Source organism: Andrographis paniculata, unplaced genomic scaffold (assembly GCF_009805555.1).
Source record: "Andrographis paniculata isolate CXL003 unplaced genomic scaffold, ASM980555v1 Contig21END, whole genome shotgun sequence".
NCBI lineage: Eukaryota > Viridiplantae > Streptophyta > Magnoliopsida > Lamiales > Acanthaceae > Andrographis > Andrographis paniculata.
The window spans coordinates 303,624-324,380 of record NW_026137502.1 but is presented as its reverse complement, the minus strand read 5'-3'; the positions used below and the strand labels follow the sequence as shown (position 1 = coordinate 324,380).

Sequence of the window (20,757 nt, the reverse complement as noted above, 5' to 3'; positions counted from 1 at the left end):
TTTAAAAACTGAAACATTCTCTAACTCCCCTCACTCACTCTCCGTTCAAGCCCTAGTTCTTCGAGAAGGAAATCGTCCCTCGCGAACTCGACGATCAGCAGTAAGACATTTTGTTCAGCGAAATGGTGAGAAAAACCGCGAATCCGCCGCGATCCCCCACGAGGAGTTCAAAAAAGTAAGTGTCTGGTCGAAACCCTTTTCGTTTTATGATTTTGTTGACAATCGAATTTTATATCGTAGTTTACTCGATTGTTTGGGGTAGAAGCCTTGGTCCCGTGTTTGTATGCCTCGGTTTAGTGATGAGAAGCCCTGGGTGTTCGGTGTTGTGTTAGTTCAACGGGTGGTTTGAAATTGTTCGAATTTTTGGCCAGGAAACCCGGTTCGGCCGATTTTGGGTGATTTTATCTGTTTTTATCTTTGATTTTGTTAATTTTGGAGATGTATATTTTGTTTAGTTACTCGAAGTTGCATATTTTAGGTTTTTTGGTGGATTGTTCGGTAAATAGTCATATTTGTGGGTTGATAAATGCGGTAATATTAGGCACCAGGAGTTTCATTTGTTTGGTCTAATTTGCCAATTAATATACCTGAACGGCACTGTTGTATACTCGGAATGCGTTTTTACTCCTGCTAAATTGTGAAAAACTTTTAACTAAATTAGAGATTTGGGTAACGTGGACTTATGGTTTTTACTTACAGGCCAGGCAAGGAGCACAAATCGGTGATCAGCCGATTTGCATTACCTTTTTTTCATAATGAGCTGGCCAAACTGAAGCAACACATGAGAGACCAACACATCGCAGCTATAAACATGACACCATTCGGGCATTTTATGGATTGCCCGAAAATGAAGTTTCCATGGCACCGACTTGTTGCCCTCGTCAATAGCTTCAGTTCGGAATCTATGTCCTTCAAGATTGGAAGTGACATTGAGCTTCCGTTTGAAGTTGAAGAATATTCTGTAGTCTTAGGACTACACGCGAAAGGAGTCTACGTGACCGAAAATACATCGGTCGAAAGCGAATGGTTTGTTCGAATTTTTGGGAGCAAGCCACGTTCTGTAACCCGCGGGCAGGTGTTGCAGAAGCTGCGTGAGGCTCTGTTGCAGGGGCTGGAGCCTCTTTCTGTTGCGGATGTTGCTCGTCTTTTTATTATGTTTGTTTTTGCAAATATTTTATTTTGTTCTGCGAATTATTCTGTACCCCTTTTTTTGTTACCGTATGTGGAAGACCTGAGTGCGATTGGTGACTACGCGTGGGGACCCGCGAGTCACCGTTATCTGTTGAAGTCTATAAGCGACTTCAAGTCCGGGAAAAAATATTTGACAGGCTGCACCGCGGGTTTGTTGGTAAGCAATGTAATATCGGATTTGTTAATTTTTTCTACTTATTTTGGTATATTGCACAATATGTATTATTGTTGGCAGTACTGTCTATTACAATATGTGCAGGCCTGGTTCAATGAGAGGGTCCCAACTCTGGACAAGGCACGGTGCCTTCCGAAGGTACCGCGTCTCTTTCGGTGGCTGAATAGCCTCGGTCCAATGTCCAGGGTTCATGCAGTTGATGAACTGACTTCCATAAAGCGGTCCGATGTTCAGGAATTCTATCGGATAGGCACGGAAGAAAAGTTCGTTCGTGCTATTTGTCATGCTTCAGAGGTAAATGCATTATTCAATGTTGCTACCGTTGTAAATGGATAAAATAATTTCTTATATGACATTATTAACATATGTTGCAGGAAGCAGCACAGGAAATTGCGGCTTTGAAGGTGGAGCTGCGGAAGAAAGACACTGCAATTGCCAGACTTGCTCATAAATTACAAAGATCTAGAGCCGGTGTTGTCGATGACGACAGTGAAGGTGAGGGTGAGGACGAGAGCGATGGCGAGGAGGGTGATGCAAACTATGGGGATGAAGGGACAGCAGACCGGATGGCTGTGGAGTCTGAGAGGAAAGAGAAGCAGGCCGACATGGAGGAGAAGCAAGGTCAGGAGGAGGAGAGTCAGGGTGAAGAGGAGGAGGAGGAGGAGAAGGAGGAAAAAACTGGGGAGGAGGAGAGGCAGACTGAGGAGGATCCCGAGGAGGCAGCGGAAGAGCAAGCGAATACCGAGCGCCGAAGCAAAAAAAAAATGGACATCCTTTTGGCCGAAGTTGATCCGATAAACGAGTCAGATGACGAAGGGGTTGGTAGCCTGCTAGAGTTTAACCAATTGATGGCCATTGTTCCTTATGTTGCACCGATAGATGTCAAGGTAAGCTAATTAATATAGTAATTACAATTTGTCCGGTCGTAGTTGTCTATCTGTTGAATGATTATTTGCTTTGTTGAAATTGTAGCAGGGCGATGACTCCGACCGTGAGACTTGTAGCAGGGCCGCAGATTCATCGATTGTACGTGGTGTAATGGCACGTAAGGATCGGAAGAGAAAGAAGAAGCCTGAATTCGTGACACCCGTGTCGACACCGCGAATTGAGAAAGCGAGAAGAACACGGAGGGCGAAAGGAAAGTCAGCGGTCGACGTCAATAATGAGCAGGTACGTAGTTCCATACAAATATAAGTCGTCTGGCTCAAAATACTTCAGATAGATTCATAAATACCTAGTGTTTCTGCGTCAATACCTGTACAATAAATACAGATACCTACGGAAACATGATTATCTTAATTGTTGGTTCAGGAACCATTTGTCGTCGGCGACGACGGGGACTCGGATGCTAAGGTTGTAGCAGACCCTGGAGCACAAAAGTGGGAGGGATATCGCAATAACGACAGCTACTGTGGAAAGGGTTCCTTATCTGAGGATGAGACGAACACCATTGAACATTTTCTCGCGTCATTCGCTGTCCGGTATTGCTATTCACTCTTACGGCTTTATATATTTTTCTCAATCAATGTATTTATCCGTTTGCGACTATCATGTTGTAGGGACACTGTATGGCAGCAGGGCGTCGTGTCTGTCTCGGCCGATGCCGTTTTAGAACTACTGTTTGACGAAGCTGTGAAAGGCGAAGTCATCGACGCGTACCTATATCATCTATGCAGCAATGAATATCAGCTCCAACACAATCCGCAGGTGCGGTGTGGTTGTGTGCCATGGTTCGTAGCGGTGAGTATCCTGTTTGGAATTTATACGGTTAGTATTACAAATCACATTGTTATTATTGCGTTGATTGCTGTGTTCGATTTTCAGAAAGCCGTGAACGACGCGCTATCACGACCAAGCAGGGGAGCGAAAAAGCCGAGCATCAATAAGGGTAATGTACTCGCGTTTGCCAACTCGCTGCAAGTGACCGTAGGCCAAGAGATTGCCGGAATCATGGACAAAATCCGGTCTGGGTGCCGGTACATATTTCTACCCGTACACACCCGGTTCCACTGGCATCTCTGCATACTGGATACCGTCAAACGTGTTGTGTTGGAGTGTAACTCAATGCGCGACCCCTTCGGGCAGGGGAATGCAAAGAAATTGGTACGTCTTTCGAATGATCATAATTAATTGCCTATGGGTAGGGTGAATGCCTTAACGAAAGAGTAACGTTATTTGTGCAGACGCGATTTTTATCGTTGTATATGAACGCGTCACGACTATGGCCTATGGTCAGCGACATGCCCGAGTACATTAGATGCCGACACCAGGGTGAAACGTTGGACTGTGGACCTTTAGTCTGCATGTTCGCAGAGTGTTATGCGCGGGCAGGTCCAGATGTCAATGTCGTTGGTGTCCTCGGCGAGGACTTCGGCGATGTCAAGAGCTACCGAGGCACGATTGCGGCGAGGATATTGAAAGGTCCCCCCTTCTGAAACGTAGACCCCGATGGAAAAATAGGGCAGGTTAACACATGTAATGAATTTGGATTGATTTGGGAAGTTTTTGCGTTGTGTGGCGAGGTGATGGATTTGTTGAATGTCTTCAGTTTGGATTGATCTGGGAAGTTATTGTGTTGTGTGGAGGTGATGGATTTGTTTAATGTCTTCAATTTGGATTGATCTGGGAAGTTATTGCATTGTGTATCGAGGTGATGGAATTGGTAAATGTCTTTTATGTGGATTGATTTGTCATCTTCATTATATACCTGCGTTGTGTGGTGATACCCGTTGATAGCTTTTATGTGCCTACGGAAAACTAGTATGTACTTCCATTTATATATTACATGCTCCAGTCATTTGCGTTTGTGGGACTGGTCATTTCTTTTGCACTGATCACTGAAATAGCGTTCACTTTGAATCAGTTCAACCGTGTCGGCGTTTCTCATAAAACCCTACTGGACGCCATGTTTTAATCGACCGGAGATACTGCAAGGGCTTACTCGTTAATTTAAAACAAACAATACTAAAAAAACATGATAATATTACAACAAAATATTTGTGCGGGACATAGGTGTCTGGTAATTGCGTGTGGGCCAACGTCTAGATTACAATCAACTATTTCCTGCGGAATGCTAAGCAACACGTGGTTACAGGTAAGTGCTACTATACCTACAACTACGATACCTACAACTACAACACAGATGCCCGCATACGCAATCTGTGTACCCCGTTCAGCGAGTCTGGTACTTAGCTCAGATGCATAAGTAACGGAGTCATTACTAAAAATACCCTATAGTATCTATTATGTACCTACGGAAATAGCCTTTATACTTCCGTTACCATTTCAAATGCTCCGGTGCCCTGCGGGTGGGGACTCGGCCTTTTCTCTTAAAATATTCATGAACTGATGGTAAGAGTGTATTGGCTTAACCATGGTAGCGTTTCTCGTCAACCCCATAATCTTGACATACGTGTTTTAGGCCACAGATTATACTTACATCGTTTACCCATTAATTGAATTAGAACACAATAGAATAGACACGATAATATAACCACAATATAGTTGTGTGGCATATGGAAGTCTGGTACGTAGCTGTGTGCTGAATTTTAATCAATACTACGCCTCCAAGTTATTACACGGTAATACAATTTGAATACTGTATAAACAAAATAAAATATGGTTACTACTCGGACCGCAACCCTATATGTTGGAATCATTATTCATATACCCTCTGTAAGCTATTGCGTACTTAAAACAACCGTGACATTATACTTCAGTTGCAATTATGTATGCCCTGGTTACCTGTGGCTGGGGAAACGGTCTTTTTTTTTCTTTTCTTCAAATAGCATGTATTTACTGCTGATGGTTAAAGAAGGCATCAACAAATACTTAAGTTGTATGAGACATGCAGTTGGTTAGTATGACGAGTTTAATACAACAACTATACCTCATAGTAATAACCCAAAAATAGGATAGCATGTACTTTCAAAACAATTAGATATTACATTAACCATCCGTCCCTACAGAGCTACATAATCAAATGCCTCAGTACATGAAAAATATACCTGCAGAATATAACTATGAACCTTCACAACTTCATCATATACCTGCGTGAGAGGGCTACATACCACTTACTACTGCAAATAAGTCGATGGATCCAACCGGTTACATCCTAGAGACACAAAAAACAATTACAATATAGCTATTGAATATGTACCTACTGTCTTAATATATACTCCTGGAAGCCAAAAAGATGTACAATGAAAAAAAGGTTCGCTAATCTATTCGTTGCTTGCAACTTCTTCTATTATGTCCAAGACGCCCACAACGACCACATTTTCGTGCATTCTTTACCTGCTGGGACTCGAACCTTTGCTTCTTTGGCCGGCCTGGTTGGACAGACGACGGAGGAGGGTGAATTTGGTCCGCCTCAATTTCAACAATCACGTCCATATCATGCGTCGGTACGGGATTTATTGGCTCCTGGTACGTTTTTCTGTAGCATTCAATGCTATAGTAAAGATCGCAAAAATCATAAATTGACATACTGCATTTTTCAATGCAAGCGCAGGCATGCTTGCAGGGCAATCGGAACATTTGCCATTCTCGACAAGAGCATTTGCGCGCCTCCAAATCGACTGCGTATCTTTCATTACAATCTGTTACCTCGAATACAGTTCTAGAGGATGAACTGCACTGTAGCCGTCGAGACGCCATGTACGATAGTGCCAACTTGCTCTCCTGTTTTGGACAGAGCCTTCCGTGCATTATCTCCGACTTTTCGCGGCGTTCATTCATCATTACCATCACTTGCCTTCTAATGGTATCCAACATCCCAACGAATGGCATTGACCTCGCGGACCTCACCCAACTATTCCATGACTCAGCAATGTTATTATTTATTATTCCCCAACGAGTGCCTTTGAATAGTGAATTTGCCCAACATTCTGGGTGTGATTGGGTAATGAAGTCCCTGGCCAATGGCATTGATTCGACCACAGAACTAATGTGGTTTTCGAAATCTCTCCTCAACGGAGCATAGGCGGCCTTATTGAAGACAGCGGTCCATCGCTTCTTATTATGCATTGGGTATCTCCGCATAACCTAAAAAAAAGACATTTTATGGCTGATCATAACCAGTGATGTTCATTACAAATTACTATTGACGTACATGTACCTGGGTACGGAAGTTGTCCACTAAGTGTCGGAGACAGTACGCATGATGTGCTCCGGGAAAGACGCACGAGATTGACTTTAGTAAACCCGAGTGCCGATCCGAGAAGAATGTGTACTGTTTCCAATCCGTGCGTCCCTCACATTCTAAAACAGATCGCAGCTTCCAGCAAAACCACTCCCAATTTTCATCATTTTCCGTAGACACAGCTGCAAGTCAACAAATTAGAACACAAATAACTACAAAGGTTTCCAACGTATAAGGGTACATACGTGCCTAAAGAGAGCATGGAAAACAGCATACACGAACACCTATACCCAGCATTCTAACATAATGACAACTGTAGCTAATATCAAATTACGTACCAGAAAATGCTAAAGTAAACATCCCATCATCCCCATCCACTGCAATTGCACTTAGCAGACACCCTTTGTGTTTGTTTTTTATATGTGTCCCATCAAGAAAGAGTAGGGGCCTGCAACCCCTCAAAAAACCCAGCCGGCATGCACCTAAACAAACAAAAAGGCGTTGGAAACGTTTGGTTGCCTGCTCAACTTCGCAGTCTATAATACTTCCCGGATTTGACTCCCGAAGTGCATGACAGTACCACGGAAGTTGTGAGAAACTGTCTCTACCTCCACCATTAATTGCCCTTATCGCATTCTCTTTGCCACGCCATGCTTTATGATATTTCACGTCAATCCCATAATCTGTTTGGATATGCTCCCGGATGTCGGATGCCTTATACGCTGGCATAGAACGTATCTTATCTTTGTACACCTCAGAAATCCAGTTCGCATCGGCTGCTGGATGATCTCTTGATTGCAATAGACTCATAGTACATGTGTGATGTAAATTGCACTTACGAATGCTGAATGATGCATCACGAGCATGGAAGGATGCATAAATACGCCAACCACAGCCTTTGTCGATGCACACCGCAATAATTTTGCTCGAATCATTCTTTTGGTACCTGAAGTGTTTCTGAGTGGCAATAGAATAATTCTTCAGTAACTTTCTAAACTCCTGCGGTCCCTTGAATGTCTGCCCTTCCCCGACAATGCATCTCTGCATTGCAATTAGACTAGTACTTTCGTCGGGAATAAAGATACCATCGGCGCAATCTTCGTTCAATCCAGAACATTCGGCCTCACCCCTACATTACAAATACAATAATAAGAATGAAAATTATATCAGATGTAAGTAGTTCTAATTTTATATGGTAATAGATATTTTCAGAGTAAAGGGAAAAACATGGGTACCCATCTTACTCGACCGAGTATGTCCACGGTGTCTATGGTTACCTACCGTGTCATCCAGGGTATTTAAAAGAACAACTGCATCTATTCACCGCAGCAGGCTACGTGATGCAATAAATGCCATGGGCTACAGAAATTTCAAGGCATCGATCATGGTACACCTACCTAAACCGGATTGCTAGAGGATATTGACAGTGGCGTGTGAAGAAGGAGTGAAAATCGTTAAATACCTTCAAGACGTTATATCCCCACTATATATCTTTACAATCTCTTCAGTGGTTCGTTCTGCACCGCGCTACTACAAAATCGCGGAGGTGGATACTTACTACCTACAAACAACATCGCAACAATATACCACGGTATTGTTGTATGCCAATATCATGAAAGAATTATTACTAACGTAACCTATGAACAATATGTTTTTAGATATGTTGAACATGACATTATAAGCGCTTACAGACTGCATTCTTACATATTGCATTATAAGTGCTTACAGACTGCATTCTTTCATAAGGAACAATTGTGACTGCATTCTATAACAAAGTTTAATAAAGACTACTTAATTACAAATGATGAGTAACGTACCTGCGTCCAACCGTGCTTCGGAGAGGCACGCTCTGGTGCTCGCTTCTGCACCGTGCAATCATATCCACAAACATTACCTTTAACAAGATATGCATTCTCCACATATTTGCGACATCATCGTCACACAATAACGTCACGTAGCTTTTCTGAATAGGTGCAATATATTGGAGTTTTACCGCCTCAATACTCACTTTATTCCATCTTTTCGATATATTCCGGTAAAGATCCTCCAGCGTGGTGCCCTCTTCTAAACGAATTACATGATGCTCACCTTCGTAGGAACATATAATTAATAATTTCAGACTACTTTGCTCCATGTCCATCGGAACCTAGCGATCCAACCGATGAACGTATGAACTATATTAGGTCGTATGGGCGATTAGATAATCTTACACAAAATACACTAAAATCATATGTTCTTACGGAATTCTAGTAATGTCTTGATCCTCAATAGCAACAAATTACCCATTTCACAAAATAAATATTACCCTTAAACCCTAAATAGCAACAAAATTTATTATCAAAATCACCCAAGATAATACCCAAACATTTTCTTCGAGATAATAATTTTCCAACTAAGATATCGATACAAAAACACACCTGGTACATCTAATTTCGCCGGAGAACAAGAAAGACGGGCCAGGGAACCGGTGACAGCCTTCGGTAGTTCTTCGACCGAATCAATCGACACAACACACTTGGTACATCTAATTTCACCGGAGACCAAGAAATACGGGCCACGGAACCGGTGACAGCCTTCGGTAGTTCTTCGACCGAATCAACCGACTGCCGACGACAGGGAACCGGAACAGGATTCGGAGAGTGCCGTAGGAAATTTTTCAATCGAACCAGACAAGAAGCTTACCTGTGCGGGATGTGGCTTTCGAGCTCACGGAAGAGGACAACGGCTTCACAAGAATTTTTTGCGCGAAAAGAAACAGAATGAAGAGAAATACGATTAGGGAGGAAGAAGAAGGAAGAAGGAAAAAGGGGGGAGTGCAGAGCAAGTTTTTATCTTTAGGGACTGAATCCCAAATGATAAATGGACAGAGGGATTTTTGCCCAATTGTCCGTTAATTTAAAGGTGAGCAAAAAAACTAAATTAAATTGCCGAACAGAATTCTCGATTAATCAAACAAATTTGATTCAAATATAAATATTGCACATTTAATATTTATTCAGTTCGATTTACTTTTAATTTTAAATATATATTTTTTTTCAATTAACCAAATCGAATCAAATACTTCATCTGTTTGCCTCTAAGGGTCATATTTACCTTTGCGTCATTATACTTAATATTAAAAATATTTTGATATTTATATATATATATATATTGTACAAATATCATTCTATTAGCATTATAAGACACTAATAGAAGTATTTTGCAATTTTCCTTAATTTGTATTACATTTTAATATAATAATTAATATTGAAAGATCAACATGCATAAACTAAATGAAACTCTTGAAATCGGACGAAAGTAGTATATTTTATATTATTATATTTTAAATTTTATATACTCCCTCCGTCCCATAAGTAAATATCCATTTGTTTTTTGCACGTAATTTTAAAAATTTTAGTATTATATTGAAATATAGTAGGAATAAAGTAAAAATGACTAAAATAACCTTATTAGTATGTGTGATATAAATGTAATGATATTTGTGTAATATATTGTAAGTTGTAAGAGTATTTATAATGTTAGGTAGATAGTACAGTTACTAAAAAAAGAAATGGATACTTTGTTATGAGACGGAATAAAATGGAAAAATGGATACTTTGTTATGAGACAAACTAAAATGGAAAAATGAATATTTTGTTATGAGACGAATGGAGTATTAAATTAACCAAATTGAACCAAAATTTTTTCAATTAGAATGCAATTTACAATTTGGAGTATTTGTTTGATTGACTTAAATACCAAATAATTATATACTTGCAAATAATCGAATCTTTGCCCACCCTAGTTATCATGTAATAACGAAATTCAAATTTCTTTTTATACCTATTAAATATTTACCCATATTAACAAGATGATGTGCTATTAGGCACAACATTAATAAAGCAAGATCTCTCTCTCTCTCTCTCAAGAAACTTCTTACAATTTTAATATCTAATGTGTATATGAATGAGTAATCTATAAGATAAAGCATTCATCAAATATATTTTAAACCAAAAATGAAAATGAATATAATAAAGAGTGGCCATGGAACAATCGACAACTCATGGAGAACAACACAACAAAACACAAGAGTGGCCAATGATGGGGAACCCACTCAACAAATTAAATACACACACATGTCTATATATATATATATAAATAAAGTTATTTATTTAGGGTATGTTTCTTTCGATAAGTTTGGTAAAATTTTGGTTTAAGTTTGGTATTAAAATAATATTTGATAAGATATTTTGTGAGAGAAAAAAAATGTATTCTTTTTTTCGGAAACGCAGAGTCTAAATAATAAAATTTGAAAAATTTTAAATAAAGAAACATACCCTGAATGAGATACGCTCACGTAATAATAAAAAAATAAAATTAAGTTGAAGAAACATCTTCAAATTCAATTATATATGAATAATTATAATTAATTAAACATGATGACTTGACTACTTTGTTCTTCTTCACCCTTCTATTAATTTCTTACAATTAAACTCACCAATCCCTGCTTAGCTTTCTGCACCACACGCCACAACTTAAAGCAACTTTGTTTTTCTTCTTCACTACCTTCTTTTTTTTTTTTTTATTTTTTATTTTTTTAATTTTTTATTTATATATATATATATATATAAATATATATATGGATACAGATAAGAAAAGATATGGGAAAAGTATTGCTGCTGATTACTCCATCCGTTCACATATCATATATTTTCTTCGTCCGTCCTCAAGGGTCATATTTATTTTTTACGTCATTGTCATTAACATTAAAAATATTCTTATATTTCTTCCTTCTATTAGTATTATAATACACTAATAGAAGTATTTTTGCAATTTTTTTCTTAATTTGTATTACGTTTTGATATAATAATTATTATTCAAATATCAATACGCAACAAGTAACTGGGACCTTTAGAGTCGAACGGAGGTAGTATGATATATGATATGCTTTCTTTGTTCGGCTCTGAGAGTCTCATTTATCTTTTGCGTTATTGTACTTGACATTAAAAATATCCTTATATTTATATAATATTTTGCACAAATGTCATTATAATAGTATTATAAGACACTAATATAAGTATTTGTACTTTTTTCCTTAATTTGTACTATGTTTTCATATAATAATTAATATTCAAATATTAATACACAAAAAGTAAATAAAATTCTTAGAGCCGGACAAAGGTATTACATAATTTTAAATTCAATATAATTAGTAAATAATTAATAAATAAATTAGTAACAGCAATTACAGTATAATACAATGATTATAAATGAAAATCAAAATAATTAATTAGTCTAATTAAATTAGAATTATAAACTATTTAAAATATAATTAAATTGATAAATTCTTTTTTTTTTAAAAAAAAATAAAAAGAGACATAAAATGTGGGACAAACTAAAAACACAACATAGACACTAGATGTAACGAAAGGAATAATATTTAGTATTGCAATATTGGAATCAGTATATTATACTATAATTATGTCACTGAACATAAATTAAATTATTATATTATGAAATAATATATCATGCACATCTACATAAATATATTTAATAAAGTAAAACAACGTATGAACAATAATTTTATAGCAATTTTTTTATATGAGCAATTATATTAATACTACCCAATATTTTGGATCAACAGTTTGAGTTTGTTTTTCCAAAAAATTATTTTTTTCAACACGATTTTCAATATATATATAATATATTTATCATCTCAAAAGAAATTAACATCCGATATAAAATATTATTTTTATATTATCTACACAATTCTATGTACCAAAACAAACAAACAAACCCTTCATATATATATATATATTAGTATTTAATATATTGAATCAATATATGCAATACATAAACAAAAATTTTAGAGTGTCATTCTAGTGTTTCTATCTATTTTAGATTTTGATGTTTTCTAACTATTGCACATAATATTTTGTATGAAAAATAAATATTGAATAAAAAAAAATTGAAAAATTATATAATGGTCATAAAAATAAAAAACCCCCTTAATGATCAATATTTAAACATTTAAAAGTAACATTTCAATTTAACATAACAATATATCTCATATGTGAACATTATTTATCAACAAATATTACTATATTTTTTACATATAAAAAACATATAATTAGATGCATATATTTTATTTCAAAAAGTATTACATCAAATTATCCAATATTTTACTATTCCTAAAGAATTTAAAAAAAAAAATCATAATTTTTTATATGAATAAAATAAAGAATGGAATTAGCGAAGGTGGCAGATTGGTCTCCTAACTTGATGGAGATAGACCAATCGTGTTACTATATTATAATTGGAAGCCAATTGAATCACTGGCCAGTTGAGAAGCACACCTGTTCACTCACTCAACCCTAAATAATTTAATAAATAAAATAACCAAAGGCTATATCTAATTATTCGATGTTTAATATTAAAAAAAAAAAAAAAAAAAAAAAAGTCGTAAGTATAGAAACCAATTATTCGATGTTTAATATTCAAAAAAGTCTTTAAGTATGGAAACCAATTGAAAGGTGCAGGGAGAAAAGAGGCAAACAAAACAAAAGAGTGAACTTAGAAATAACCTTTTTACATTTTCACTGATAAATACGTCTCTCTGTCAGGAACTCTCTTATATTAGTTAAATAATTAATGACGACGTATCTGTAATAGTTTAAAATTTTTAATACAATAAAATAAAATAAAAGAACGTAACATACAACAAATTTAGCCAATGAGCCTTCTCTTTTAATCAAAATTGCAAAGAACAACCAATTGAAAGAATATTGTATATTCAACATCTCAGTTACAGTTACGAATCACTAAGAGAAAAATTGAAAGAATAATAGATATATCTCTTCCCGTCTCCCGAAAAAACATTTGGGCCATTTGTACAATTTTTGTATTACTAGACTTTTGCATTTAATTTTTATAAATACTTGATGTATTTTCTTCAAATTATATCGAAAATATTAGAAAAAATAATTAGTTTGGCTGCCTCTAGCGGTATATCATTTTGATCGAATTAAATTACTGTATTGTTGTACTTTCTTTTATGTATTTTTTATCTTGATTTTTTAATTTTACAATGTTAACTTATAATTTTTTACTTTTCTATTTAAGGCTATGAACAAAAACCTAAAAGGAATGTTTTGCATATCTTGATTATCAAAATGATATTTACAATATAAATGGATCTGGTGGTGCTGATAAAATCAGTGCTAAATTATGTTGAAAAACTTATGATATAAAATCTTAATTTTTATCATTAAATTTTGTAATTAATATAATTAAAAGTAATTATGATTTAAGGTATTCAACATTCAACACCTGATCCATGCCGATTTACAACATATGTTATTACATGAGATTCAAACATGACACATGTTACTGATGTCTTCTAGTTATTACAGGGCCGTCTCGGGTTTTTGTAGGGTCCTAAACAAAAAATAAATAATAAGCCCTATAAGCAAATAAATTTTTTTAAATACTATCAACGATAAATATAATAATAAATTTCACTAAAATAAAAATTATATTAATCATATATACAATAAATGAAATATATGTCGCCTAGTTTTTATAGTTATCTTGACTATTATAAAACTCGACAATATTTTGACTATTATAAAATCAATAACTCAATAATAATAACTACAAATTCAAAATGCAAGAAATATAGGATTAATTTTAGAAAAATTCTAGTTTAAGTTTATTAGAATTAGAATATAATTTGGGATTAATTTTTTTTAAATAAATTTGTTTGTGTTTATTAGAATTAGAATTGGATTTGATAATTGTAGAAAAAATTTTGTTAGAGTTTATTAAAATTATAATTAGATTTAAGATTAATTTTAGAATTTTTTTTTTAGAGTTTATTAGAATTAGAATTGGATTGGGTAATGGTAGAAAAAAAAATATGAATTAAAATTTAAATTAAATTTTAATATATCTAATAATAACAAACTTTAAAAATATATTCCAAATGGGAGGAAGATAAGATTAATTTTAATTTTTTTTTGGTTATAATTAAATTTTAAAATTAAAATTAGATTGAGTAATTGTTAAGGAAAATATGGAATAAATTAATATTATGGGTCAAACCTAATTACATGTAAACCAGGCCCGACGAAATAATCATACTAGGCGATGGTCACAAGTCCAACTCCTACACAACCAGATCATCCCTTGTGTGGCTAGAATATCACATCAAACATAAATTTTTATTCAAACATCATATGGGGGGCACTCATTTCTCATTTCTCAAAACCACACAAGTAAACACACAGAACTCGACAACAACATGAAATACTAAACAAGAAAGGAGCATAACTCAGACCACGTAGTCATGCAGATTAGATAGACATACAGTGAAAGCACTAATTTGCATTTGAGAAATATAAGTGGAAATGCTATCCAGGAATGAGAATAAAATCACAATCCACAAGTACTAAAGTAATGGCATTAGGAAGTTTCAATGCCATAATTTGTACATGATTACAAAAATATACACGACCCAAAAATTCGACCCGAATCCGACACAAAAAAATTGTACTTAGCCTAAAAAAATAGTACTGAAACATTTCAAGGCCGTGCCTAGCCCAATACAAGTATGAACCGGGCTATGTCTGGCCCGGCCCGAATTTTAGGCTACATATAATTTTAGAAAATGAATTTATAAATATATTTATGTAAAAAATAAAAATTTAGTTCAATGGTTTAGTTTGTATAGCATATATAAAGTTATAGATTCAATTCTGACACTTAATATATAAATATTTATTAAATTATTTTGTAACAATGAAAAAATAAAACTAAAATATTGAAAAAATCAAAATGGGCCAAACGGCACAATCCGATTTGAAACCCGATTGTGCTCGGGCCTGAATTTTCAAGTCCTGTTTGAAATCGGGCCGTGCCTAACTAGCCCAAAATATTCTCACATGATTCAACAAATTTTTTAGGAACATTCTTAGATGTTTTTTTATTACCCAAGATATAGTGTTCAATATATCTAGGCCATGGTTTAAGAAGTGTTTAGTTGAAGGTTGATTTCAATGTTTTTTCCTTACATATCCTTTCGATTTAATACTATAAGCATAATAATATCTAAACAACTATTCAAACCAAAACAGTATTAAAAGGTAAAACAAGAAGAGAAGAAATGGCAGAGAAGGTGATGAGGATGAAGTTGCCATGCCATTATATCATAAGTTGATTGATTCCCCAACATTGTGAATCTCCTTAAACAAGAAATCACCATTGATTATTATTATGTGCATTTTCTTCGGCTACTCATGCCCTAGTTTGAACAAATACACATCCAATTGCATTTGTAGGAAAGAAGAACAAATTGAAACCTGCAAAAGGTCTTCTCTCCGTTGAAGAATAAATTATTGGATTTTGAAATAATGAAGCGGTAAGAAATTGAGTCTTTTTAAATAATTAAAAAAATAGACCTCAATTAAAGAGTATCCAGAACTCCTTGATTGTAAATTAAAGGAGTTCTCAGAACTCCTTTTTTATTTTAATAAGAATTTAAATAGATAAATTTACCATAATTTCTCACTTTCCCGTTACTGACGAAGCAAATCATTCTTCCCATGCCTCCTCACCGAAGCGAATCGCCACCGCTGTCGACGACTGCCGTGGCCCGAACACCACCAAAGCGAATCGCTGTTCTTCCTCATTACTGACGAAGCGAATCGTTCTTCCCGTGCCTCCCCACCGAAGCGAATTCGCTATTCTTCCGTGCCTCCCCACCAAAAATCGCCACTTCCGTTGCCCGAACGCCACCACTACTGCTTCTACAATTCCACCGCCGGGTCGATCCCCTTCTTCCTCCCCTTTCTTCTTCCTTCAATTCCTAAAATATTTGAGGTAATTTCTTTGATTTTCATTAATTTTGTGTTAGGGTTCTAATTTCTGTATTGTGTTGGTGTCATTTGGTTTTTTAATATTGTGGTTGACGGTGGAGGCAGAGTTAAGAAAATATAAATCTTTATTTCTATTTTATATGCATTTTTATTTGATTAGGTTATTTGTAATTTGCTATATTATTTCTATTTTTACAGAAGATTTAAAATTCTAACATTGTAGGATTAATTTTATAATATTATTGGTGGCTGGCAACCGATTAAAATTTTTTTTTTTCTCTTTAATATCTGAAATTTTGTGTGTAATATCATCATGCTAAAATATATAGTTGGTATTGAGAACTACCCTATATTATATCTAGTTGAACTTGTTTGAGAATCTAGAATTAAATCATTCCCGCATAAAAGGATCTCGATTTGGTGCATAAATATTATGCTTTTATAAGGATAATAAATTTGTGTATTGTTATTATTTTCATTTCAATTATATTATTTTCAGATTATGTTTTCATATCGAGATGGATTGTCCGGCCCTACTAACGATCGATTGCTTTATCTTCAATCGACACATCGTTCTGAACGTATTTGGAATAGTGAGTTGATTGATCATAAGTTTAGTCTTGTTTGTCCTGAAAGATATTGGACTAGTATATCCTCATTATGTCATCCCAGGGTTCTTTAAATATTGCATCGAATTGGATTTTATGGGATATATAGAGTTGGACATGTCAAGCATGATCCTGGTCTTCTTACAGCATTAGTCGAGCGTTGGCGTCCTGAAACACACACTTTTCATTTTACATCTGGTGAAGCTACAATCACATTAGAAGATGTTGCTATGATATATCAATTACCCATTGATGGTAAACCCGTTGTTAGTGTTGCCACGTCTAGGCAAACTAGAGAAGAAGCTTCTGCCCTATGCATAGAGTTGGTACACTTGCCTCTTACACCGAAATACTTCAAACATGGACCTTGGATTTTACATTGTACTTTAAATAATCATTTGAAAACTTTCCAAATTGATAATGATAGTTCTAAAGAGGTAGTAGAGTGTCGAACTCGTGGGTTTATACTACTTATGATTATGGTAGCATACTTCCCTCTTCAGATGGTAGTAAGGTTAAACTAACTTACTTATCATACATACGAGCACTTGACCTCTCTGAGAAGTATAGTTGGGGAAACGTTTGTCTTGAATGCTTATATCATAATCTTTGTTCGGTTGTTATTGGACAAGATAGAAGGAAGCTTAGTGGACCACTCACATTATTGCAGGTATAATATGTTAAAAAGAAAATATATTATGACTATATGTTTAAATATATTATTATAACATGTTAAATATTTTATTCACGATATACTTTGTTATTTCAGGTTTGGGCATGGTCTAGACTATACATGCTAGCTCCTCGAATTAAATCCGTTAAATCTATTGATCTTGACCCTCTGATACTTCCTAATGGTCTAGTACTACCGGCTGCTCCTTATGGAGCTAAGTACGTAAATTATTTATATTTTACGATCATCATTATATTAAAATTTTATTATTTGTGGTTCTTAATATAATGTATAATATCCATTTGTTTTGTAGATGGAGTCGTGGTAAACATAATCTTGCACTAACCGTGCATAATTGTGTATCTGCTATTCGGGATATTATTGATCATGAAGGAGATGGACAAGTATTTTTATTAATAGTGCAAACTTTTTTGTGGTATAATCATTTTAATCAATTTATCGATATAATGTTGTATTTATTTTCCGTACAGTTTAATTGGCGGTCTTATGAACCTAACTTGTACAATTTCTTACCGCATTCTTGCCCTTCAACCTTGTTCCGGTACAAAGGACCTTTATTTTACGAGCGCTGCGTCGAGCATCTTCACTTAGATAGGGTACTTCGACAGTTAGGTTTAATTTAGCATATTCCGGATAATCCATTGATAGTGGAGAATAGGAACACACATAGTTCTTCACGAGACTCAGATGCTAGAAATTTGTTGCGAATTTATCAAATATATATTCAATTGTGGTATAAGTCTAACTTGGTGATTGGTGAATCAAACTTGTATGATACGCCGTATACTCCAGAATATCTTCAGTGGTATATAACTCATTCCATAAGATTTATTTATAATCCTAAATTGCGTTCACGAAGTGGCTATCCACCTGAGCTACCATCTTACAATCATTTTGCGGTAAATTTGTTCTTTATTTAACGCATTCTAATTATTGCATTTTGAAAAAATTATAATAATTATTATTTTTTGTGTAGATTAATCAATTGAGGCATTGCATTGAGATTAGAGACATCAGTCTACTCCAAAACATTATTGACGACGTTTCACAAGATCGAGCAAATTGGACATTTGAGTCATATGAAACTACTTTCGTAAATGATTATCAAGTCCACCTAAGTCCGGATTCTTATATTCACAGTGATTCTATCCAACAAAAAAACTTACTTCCACTAAATGTAAGTCAATAGTTGCGACTCGATGATGTTTCCTCGGCCGCTTCTGATTGCGCTAGTTACCTCGCAAGTATTTGGCCCTGATCCATTTCATTTCAAATGCGTGTAGTGCGATCACAACCTCTTCTTTTAATCCTACGTTGGGTAGGATTGTGTACCAATTGAAATGAAGTTGATTTACCAAAATGACTCATCATGATATGTATAAAATTGAACAGTATATGTGTTTATCCATGAATCAATTGAGTAATAGTCACGCACGTATCATTTTCCATTCAAATGGAACATACGACACACCTTTAACACATGTGAACATGGTACCCTATCTAATGCCCGTTGACCACAAGAACAAAACTTTTTTTTTTAATCGAAACAACATGCTCTTTTGATACCTGGCTAACACTATCAAGTGTAAATACCTTTGTCCCATATTCATCTTCATTTACCATCACTGCAATATGTTATCAGGTTTTTTGCTATGAGTCAAGATACTTTATGCGTGCACATAGGGACCATTCATAACTAGAGTCTTGCTTATCTCGAGCATCATGAAGTCGTTTAACGAAAAAAAATAACAACTCGATCATACGTCAATTGTACAAGAGCAGTGATAGGTAGTCGTCGAGCCCCATTCAATACTCCATTGATGCATTTAGACAAATTGGTTGTCAATATACCATGTCGCCACCCTTCATCATAGGCAAGTGTCCATTTACTCTTCTCAATTTTCATAAGCCAATCATAAGTTGTCGGCTTCAAAAGGTGGATTGCCGCTAATGTTTCGTTAAACTCTAATGGATCAATGGATGCTCCTGCCCTCCAACACATATCTTTCAATCTTACATCTTTAATTTTTTGGTTGAAGTTAGAACATATATGCCGAAGGCAAAATCGATGCCGACCACGAGGTGGGTGAAATGTAGGAATACGATCAACTGCATTCGTGATTCCAAAATATCTATTCCAACGAGGTGGGCCCACTCAACAATTGTATTTGGTATGTACTTTTGAAGTGTCTTCATATAAGCTGGAAGTTTTTGTACCGATGTCTCCCATGTCTCATAAACATGCACAATTGCACGTTTTAATCCACGTCATGCCTTTGAATAAGATATATCAAAACCATATTCTATTTTCACTACTCTTTTCACATTCGCTAGCTCGTATGTCGGATTTCTACTAACAAACCCCTTCAACAAATCCGCTATCATGTTAACATCCAAGTTGCTATGCTCCAAAGACGCATCATCCGGAATACACGTGTGATCAGACATCACCGTAATAAGTTGCCAACATTCCAAGTGTGACTTATATGATGCAGTCACACCCCACCCACAACAATGTTTTCCATAATGCTTACATTTTACCCTAAAAACTGTACGGGTGCTCTTCGTCAACGTATATTCTCTCCCGACCACTCGCACCGAGTAATTCTTTATAGCCATTTGCATTTGCTTTTTATCATTGAATGTCATCCCAGAAATCAGAACAACATTATTTTTTGTGTACATATTCCATTTTCAACTAGGAGTATCGTATGTATCTTGTAGAAACTCTTCCCGAGGCAAATTCTGAAAAAATTCAGTCGAGCGATGTTCAATCTCACCCCCTGAAAGTTGTATGGTGCATGTTTCGTGACATCTCGATGACCCTAGATTTGGCCATTCTGCAACACCAGCATTTTCTCTGTCATCATTTTTTTTCCCTTCTATTTCATCATCTGATTCTGATAGTGATTCTGGCTCACTACATTCATCTTCACCGATTTCCTTACAATCAACATCTAATATTTATAAATCATCACTTGTTGGATCATGTATTCTGTTGTAATCCACACTAGGACATCAACAATTGCACTTTCAGAATTTATTTGGAATTCAACAAATAATTCCAAACACTTGTAATCATTAGTTTAATT

The 20,757-nt window shown here is 35.4% G+C and overlaps 3 protein-coding genes across 3 annotated transcripts; 1 reads left to right on the top strand and 2 right to left on the bottom strand.

The window, feature by feature from the left end:
• The first annotated feature begins 811 nt into the window (after positions 1-811).
• Positions 812-4,089, top strand: LOC127245008 (uncharacterized). The gene is made up of 8 exons (XM_051265651.1): positions 812-1,348; positions 1,451-1,660; positions 1,741-2,253; positions 2,339-2,536; positions 2,678-2,847; positions 2,926-3,106; positions 3,191-3,469; positions 3,550-4,089. The coding sequence occupies exons 1-8, from the start codon at positions 812-814 to the stop codon at positions 3,799-3,801; spliced, it is 2,340 nt and encodes a 779-aa protein (XP_051121608.1). The 3' UTR covers positions 3,802-4,089.
• A 1,239-nt stretch (positions 4,090-5,328) lies between these two features.
• Positions 5,329-7,853, bottom strand: LOC127245007 (uncharacterized). The gene is made up of 6 exons (XM_051265650.1): positions 7,745-7,853; positions 6,848-7,638; positions 6,486-6,691; positions 5,663-6,412; positions 5,478-5,480; positions 5,329-5,373 (listed from the first exon to the last, which is right to left on the bottom strand). The coding sequence occupies exons 2-6, from the start codon at positions 7,554-7,556 to the stop codon at positions 5,329-5,331; spliced, it is 1,713 nt and encodes a 570-aa protein (XP_051121607.1). The 5' UTR covers positions 7,557-7,638; positions 7,745-7,853.
• Positions 7,854-8,018: 165 nt separating this feature from the next.
• LOC127245155 (uncharacterized) lies at positions 8,019-9,096 on the bottom strand. The gene is made up of 3 exons (XM_051265894.1): positions 8,927-9,096; positions 8,327-8,655; positions 8,019-8,070 (listed from the first exon to the last, which is right to left on the bottom strand). Exons 1-3 carry the CDS (start codon positions 8,933-8,935, stop codon positions 8,067-8,069), a joined length of 342 nt encoding a protein of 113 aa, XP_051121851.1. The 5' UTR covers positions 8,936-9,096; the 3' UTR covers positions 8,019-8,066.
• Between the last annotated feature and the right edge of the window lie 11,661 nt (positions 9,097-20,757).

Coding starts and splice junctions, on each gene's coding strand:
- LOC127245008 (XM_051265651.1), top strand. CDS start 812: ATGACACCATTCGGGCATTTTATGGATTGCCCGAAAATGAAGTTTCCA. Junction 1,661..1,740: donor CTATTTGTCATGCTTCAGAG/GTAAATGCATTA, acceptor CATATGTTGCAG/GAAGCAGCACAGGAAATTGC. Junction 2,537..2,677: donor TCGACGTCAATAATGAGCAG/GTACGTAGTTCC, acceptor TTGTTGGTTCAG/GAACCATTTGTCGTCGGCGA.
- LOC127245007 (XM_051265650.1), bottom strand. CDS start 7,556: ATGCAGAGATGCATTGTCGGGGAAGGGCAGACATTCAAGGGACCGCAG. Junction 6,692..6,847: donor GTTTACTTTAGCATTTTCTG/GTACGTAATTTG, acceptor GTTGACTTGCAG/CTGTGTCTACGGAAAATGAT. Junction 6,413..6,485: donor TGGACAACTTCCGTACCCAG/GTACATGTACGT, acceptor TCTTTTTTTTAG/GTTATGCGGAGATACCCAAT.